Source organism: Littorina saxatilis, linkage group LG2 (genome assembly GCF_037325665.1).
Source record: "Littorina saxatilis isolate snail1 linkage group LG2, US_GU_Lsax_2.0, whole genome shotgun sequence".
NCBI classification, from domain to species: Eukaryota; Metazoa; Mollusca; class Gastropoda; order Littorinimorpha; family Littorinidae; genus Littorina; species Littorina saxatilis.
The window spans coordinates 2,573,879-2,580,704 of record NC_090246.1 but is presented as its reverse complement, the minus strand read 5'-3'; the positions used below and the strand labels follow the sequence as shown (position 1 = coordinate 2,580,704).

At 42.4% G+C, this 6,826-nt stretch overlaps 1 protein-coding gene and 1 long non-coding RNA gene across 6 annotated transcripts in view; one reads left to right on the top strand and one right to left on the bottom strand.

Annotated features, from left to right (window-relative positions):
- LOC138957985 (uncharacterized) overlaps nucleotides 1-6,826 on the bottom strand; it is a 118,970-nt gene that overhangs the window by 21,112 nt on the left and 91,032 nt on the right. The window lies entirely within an intron of this gene.
- On the top strand, nucleotides 57-5,845 carry LOC138957984 (uncharacterized). 5 transcript variants are annotated; one of them, XM_070329004.1, is made up of 5 exons: nucleotides 57-421; nucleotides 1,286-1,362; nucleotides 2,164-2,240; nucleotides 3,032-3,108; nucleotides 3,933-5,845. In XM_070329004.1, the coding sequence occupies exons 1-5, from the start codon at nucleotides 357-359 to the stop codon at nucleotides 4,000-4,002; spliced, it is 366 nt and encodes a 121-aa protein (XP_070185105.1). In that variant the 5' UTR covers nucleotides 57-356; the 3' UTR covers nucleotides 4,003-5,845. The 5 variants fall into 5 exon arrangements, 1 of the variants encoding a protein (XP_070185105.1); XR_011453255.1 differs by lacking the exon at nucleotides 2,164-2,240; XR_011453254.1 differs by lacking the exon at nucleotides 3,032-3,108 and having other exon boundaries at nucleotides 57-1,362.

Here is a 6,826-nt window from a genome sequence, read left to right as displayed (position 1 = left end):
TTGTTGACGCTATCATTTTAGGAAACGGTAACGTGTCCTAACACGAAACGAGAGAAAGCTTATCTATATTATAATACGCGACCGTTTTGGGGCCTTGCATCGCTATCTCCTCCCAAACCCGGCCGATTTGGGCCCCGATTTCCGCGGTACCTAGGAACGTTTGGCGGCGGACAGGTTCCGCCCGGTTAGAATAGCCGATTCCGAAGCCAAATGGCTTTTTCTGGCATTCTGACGCGCCATTTCTTAGCAGACGACTCGACCGGAAGACCTCCCCATTGGCTGTTAAAGAACCGTGTCTCCCATTGGCTCAGACCGAATAAGCTGATCGAAGCGCCACTCAGTTCCGCCCGCACGACATGCGGCATCTACAAGCATGTTCGACTCGGCGAATGTTTGTTCAGGCATCGACCAAGCGCGACAGGTAAGTCAGTCTCCTTCTTAAAGTGTTCCGAAACCATTTTGCCACATTTTGCAGAAGAGTTGCTGCCTAAAACCTTTCAATTGTTGGAAATCGTGCCAATGTTCTATTTTTTGGATATTTGTTCATTTCGTTTTTAGTGTACTCCACTTCAAGGTGGTTTAGTGAGTGTGATTTTGATTACTTCCCTTGAGTTGGAAAAGTATTTTGTTTCACAAATGTTCTGAGTATGGTCTTTGTTTGTTCTTTCAGATTTTCACCATAGCGACTAAGTACCAATGAATTGATAGCAAATGCAGGTTCTACAAATGTCAGCATTTTTGATTTATTTGGGTGATTGCAAGTGCACGTTCTGCAAATTTGGAGACATAGCTCAGTTGGTAGCGCGCTGGATTTGTATTCAGTTGGCCGCTGTCAGCGTGAGTTCGATCCCAGGTTCGGCGGAAATTTATTTCACAGAGTCAACTTTGTGTGCAGACTCTCTTCGGTGTCAGACCCCCCCCCCCCCGTGTACACTACATTGGGTGTGCACGTTAAAGATCCCACGATTGACAAAAGGGTCTTTCCTGGAAAAAAATGCTTAGGCACAGTTAATAATTGTCTACTTATACCCGTGTGACTTGGAATAATAGGCCGTGAAAGGTAAATATGCGCCAAAATGGCTGCAATCTACTGGCCGTATAAAATTTCATCTCACACGGCATGACTGCAGAGCGCCTAGAACTGTACCCTCGGAATATGCGCGATATAAGCCTCATTGAATGATTGATTGAATTATGAGCTATGCATTTAACACGCTCAAGTTCAATTTTACCCATACACCTGTGTACAATCTATATATTCTTTTTCCTCATTTTCTTCACATAGGAAGACGCCATTCGCTTCCGCAGACAAGGCGACAGATCGGGGGATGTCCACTCAACAACTTAGCGCACTTTTGCCAGGTAAATCCCAATTAATTGACGAATGATTGTGCTCCAAACATCAGCATTTTTCATTAATTTGGGTCATAGCAAATGCAGGTTCTAACAATTTCAGCATTTTCCATGTATTTGGGTTATTGCATGTGCACGTTCTGGGTTTAGTGAGTGTGATTTTGATTACTTCCCTTGAGTTGGAAAAGTATTTTGTTTCACAAATGTTCTGAGTATGGTTTTAGTTGAATTGATAGCAAATGCAGGTTCTACAAATGTCAGCATATTTAATTTATTTGGGTGATTGCAAGTGCACGTTCTGCAAATTTGGAGACATAGCTCAGTTGGTAGCGCGCTGGATTTGTATTCAGTTGGCCGCTGTCAGCGTGAGTTCGATCCCAGGTTCGGCGGAAAATTATTTCACAGAGTCAACTTTGTGTGCAGACTCTCTTCGGTGTCAGAACCCCCCCCCCTGTACACTACATTGGGTGTGCACGTTAAAGATCCCACGATTGACAAAAGGGTCTTTCTTGGAAAAAATTGCTTGGGCACAGTTAATAATTGTCTACCTATACCCGTGTCACTTGGAATAATAGGCCGTGAAAGGTAAATATGCGCCAACATGGCTGCAATCTACTGGCCGTATAAAATTTCATCTCACACGGCATCACTGCAGAGCTCCTAGAACTGTACCCACGGAATATGCGCGATATAAGCCTCATTGATTGATTGATTGAATTATGAGCTATGAATTTAACACGCTCAAGTTCAATTTTACCCATACACCTGTGTACAATCTATATATTCTTTTTCCTCATTTTCTTCACATAGGAAGACGCCATTCGCTTCCGCAGACAAGGCGACAGATCGGGGGATGTCCACTCAACAACTTAGCGCACTTTTGCCAGGTAAATCCCAATTAATTGACGAATGATTGTGATCCAAACATCAGCATTTTTCATTAATTTGGGTCATAGCAAATGCAGGTTCTAAAAATTTCAGCATTTTCCATGTATTTGGGTTATTGCATGTGCACGTTCTGGGTTTAGTGAGTGTGATTTTGATTACTTCCCTTGAGTTGGAAAAGTATTTTGTTTCACAAATGTTCTGAGTATGGTTTTAGTTGAATTGATAGCAAATGCAGGTTCTACAAATGTCAGCATATTTAATTTATTTGGGTGATTGCAAGTGCACGTTCTGCAAATTTGGAGACATAGCTCAGTTGGTAGCGCGCTGGATTTGTATTCAGTTGGCCGCTGTCAGCGTGAGTTCGATGGAAAATTATTTCACAGAGTCAACTTTGTGTGCAGACTCTCTTCGGTGTCAGACCCCCCCCCCCCCTTTACACTACATTGGGTGTGCACGTTAAAGATCCCACGATTGACAAAAGGGTCTTTCTTGGAAAAAATTGCTTAGGCACAGTTAATAATTGTCTACCTATACCCGTGTCACTTGGAATAATAGGCCGTGAAAGGTAAAAATGCGCCAAAATGGCTGCAATCTACTGGCCGTATAAAATTTCATCTCACATGGCATCACTGCAGAGCTCCTAGAACTGTACCCACGGAATATGCGCGATATAAGCCTCATTGATTGATTGATTGAATTATGAGCTATGAATTTAACACGCTCAAGTTCAATTTTACCCATACACCTGTGTACAATCTATATATTCTTTTTCCTCATTTTCTTCACATAGGAAGACGCCATTCGCTTCCGCAGACAAGGCGACAGATCGGGGGATGTCCACTCGACAACTTTGTGCACTTTTGCCAGGTAAATCCCAATTAATTGACGCATGATTGTGCTCCAAACATCAGGATTTTTCATTACTTTGGGTCATAGCAAATGCAGGTTCTAACAATTTCAACATTTTTCATTTATTTGGGTGATTGCATGTGCACGTTCTGGGTTTAGTGAGTGTGATTTTGATTACTTCCCTTGAGTTGGAAAAGTATTTTGTTTCACAAATGTTCTGAGTATGGTTTCAGTTTGTTCTTTCAGATTTTCACCATAGCGACTAAGTACCAATGAATTGATAGCAAATGCAGGTTCTACAAATGTCAGCATATTTAATTTATTTGGGTGATTGCAAGTGCACGTTCTGCAAATTTGGAGACATAGCTCAGTTGGTAGCGCGCTGGATTTGTATTCAGTTGGCCGCTGTCAGCGTGAGTTCGATCCCAGGTTTGGCGGAAATTTATTTCACAGAGTCAACTTTGTGTGCAGACTCTCTTCGGTGTCAGACCCCCACCCCGTGTACACTACATTGGGTGTGCATGTTTAAGATCCCACGATTGACAAAAGGGTCTTTCCTGGCAAAAATTGCTTAGGCACAGTTAATAATTGTCTACCTATACCCGTGTGACTTGGAATAATAGGCCGTGAAAGGTAATTATGCGCCGAAATGGCTGCAATCTACTGGCCGTATAAAATTTCATCTCACACGGCATCACTGCAGAGCGCCTAGAACTGTACCCACGGAATATGTGCGATATAAGCCTCATTGATTGATTGATTGAATTATGAGCTATGAATTTAACACGCTCATACACCTGTGTACAATCTATATATTCTTTTTCCTCATTTTCTTCACATAGGAAGACGCCATTCGCTTCCGCAGACAAGGCGACAGATCGGGGAATGTCCACTCTCTTCCGCTGCAGTTAGTGATCAGGTATCGACAACTTTGTCCACTCTTCATTGTGGGTGACGCGAACTGCGACAAGATTTCTTTCCCAATTCTATAATTGGTGTTACATATTGTTTTTACACATTTTAACTAGCATGCTTCTTAATTGAAGCGTGACAAAATCATTTTGTCACATTGACTGAATTCTCAGACTGTCCACATTGACTGAAATCTCATAAAAGGGCAGAACCCACTGTATATTTACCAATGGTTTACTTTTTCATTCCTATTTGCTGATGTGTAACACCATGATCCACAACCCACACCCAATTTAGCTGCTACAGTGTGTGAACAAACTATTGATGTACTTTTTACAATGAGCGGTTTTGCTGCTAGCATTGGTGACCTCCCTGGGCCCAAGGGAGAGAAGCGTCTTACCTACCTGGCGCGAACGCTAGAGGACACGGGTTAAAAATTGCTTCTTTGTGATGTGTAAATCGGTACTTTTCTATTTAATTTCTGCAGCTTAGGTAACTGCGCCATGTGTAAAAGATGGGTAGCATATGATTCGGACATATCTCGACACCACACATTTAAAAAAACAATGAAGACTATGCGCAATTACCTAAGCTACAGAATAAAATAGAAAAGTACCGAATTACACATCGCAAAGAAGCGATTCCCACCCCACCCCCCCCCCGTGTCCTCTAGCGCTCGCGCCAGGGGAAGTAAGCAGCAAAAGCGCTCATTACATGTGTTCTGCATCTGAAAATTGGTTGATGATGGTCTGGAAAGATAGCTTTTGTTGTCAAAGTCAGGGTACTTGCCTCACAGAGTGACTGGATGTGCAACTATGTTTGCATTCAGATCATTTCAAACCTAAGTTGGTGATGTGTAAATATTTGTTTTTATTCTCTTTGTACACACCTTTGCAACTTTAGTTCAGTGTGTTGTGTGTGGTTTTAGTTGTTACATATACATTGATATTTTGTTCATTTTGCACATGATTGCATTTTCTCAATGCCTTTGAGTTTGCTACTGTGTGTGTGTGTGTGTGTGTGTGTGTGTGTGTGTGTGTGTGAACAAACTGTACTTTTGCTGTACTTTTTGCAAGTACGGGTGTACTGATGTGCAACTATGATAGTGTTCTTCATTGCGATCATTAGTGCTGTCTTTTTATCCAGCTCCCAATTGTGAGCTTGACGATGTGCACACAGTTCATTTGCACATTTAGCGTTGTGTGAGAGTGTTTTTCTCTATACATATGCATGGTGATCTGTAAACATTTTGCTTCTATGTAAACATGTTGTTGTTCGCAGAACCAACTTCACATTTTAACTACTTTTTATTCACATGTTTGCCAAAGTGTAAACATTTTGTTCCATTTAACGCTGGTTGTTTTTTTCCTGTCTCAAGACAGCTCAAGACATGTATGGTGATGTGTAAAAATATTGTTCTATGGGCACATTTTTTTGCACATTTATGTACTTCACTTATGTCAATGTAGCCGCTAATTTAAGTGCAGTCGATCGTACAAACATTTCATTGTGGGTGACTCGAGCTGTCGGCGAACTGCGACAAGATTTCTTTCCCAATTATATAATTGGTGTTACATATTGTTTTTGTACATTTTAACTAGCATGCATCTTAATTGAAGCGTAACAAAATCATGTCACATTGACTGAATTCTCAGACTGTCCACATTGACTGAAATCTCAAAAGGGCACACATTAACGCTGTTTTATCCTTTCCCAATTATATGAAAATTTGATAGGCGTTTTATTGTTATCAGTACCAACTGTTACTTTTTCCTATTTGCTGATGTGTAAAACTGTTATTGTACGGTGCACACTATTTTCTCCCAATAAATTTATGACATTTTGTTTTGTATGATGCCATCAAACATTTAACACGTTTTTGTTGCTTATTCACAATTAATTCTGTAATTTATAAAGAAGAAAATCCCGTGCGTAGCACGGGTATCACTAGTAAAATATAATCGTCAAAAAGCAGGACAACACGAGCCAAGTCTAGACAAGACTTGACCAACACGAAAAAAAAACCCACACCTAACGTTCTATTTGCTCACAAGCCCTACAAGACTGGATCAAATGTGTTTTTAAAAGTACCCCAACATTCAGTTTATGAAAAGAAAGAAAGCATTCGTATTTTGTCACTGTTTGAGTTGATTGAAAATGTTGTGTATTTTACCGGATTCTGTGGGGGAAAAAACGGAAAAGATCTCATCAATTGCTCAATCTCGCCGGTTTTGATTCTATCTGACAGCTGTTATTTGATCAGATTAAAGCTAATGCTACAGTACTGCACTGGTCGCCGCTACGCTACAGTACTGCACTGGTCGCCGCTACGCCACAGTACTGCACTGGTCGCCGCTACGCTACAGTACTGCACTGGTCGCCGCTACGCTACAGTACTGCACTGGTCGCCGCTACGCTACAGTACTGCACTGCATGGTCGCCGCTACGCTACAGTACTGCACTGGTCGCCGCTACGCTACAGTACTGCACTGGTCGCCGCTACGCTACAGTACTGCACTGGTCGCCTCTACGCTACAGTACTGCACTGGTCGCCGCTACGCTACAGTACTGCACTGGTCGCCGCTACGCTACAGTACTGCACTGGTCGCCGCTACGCTACAGTACGTACTGCACTGGTCGCCGCTACGCTACAGTACTGCACTGGTCGCCGCTACGCTACAGTACTGCACTGGTCGCCGCTACGCTACAGTACTGCACTGGTCGCCGCTACGCTACAGTACTGCACTGGTCGCCACTACGCTACAGTACTGCACTGGTCGCCACTACGCTACAGTACTGCACTGGTCGCCACTACGCTACAGTA

Coding starts and splice junctions, on each gene's coding strand:
- LOC138957984 (XM_070329004.1), top strand. CDS start 357: ATGCGGCATCTACAAGCATGTTCGACTCGGCGAATGTTTGTTCAGGCA. Junction 422..1,285: donor GCATCGACCAAGCGCGACAG/GTAAGTCAGTCT, acceptor TTCTTCACATAG/GAAGACGCCATTCGCTTCCG. Junction 3,109..3,932: donor ACTTTGTGCACTTTTGCCAG/GTAAATCCCAAT, acceptor TTCTTCACATAG/GAAGACGCCATTCGCTTCCG.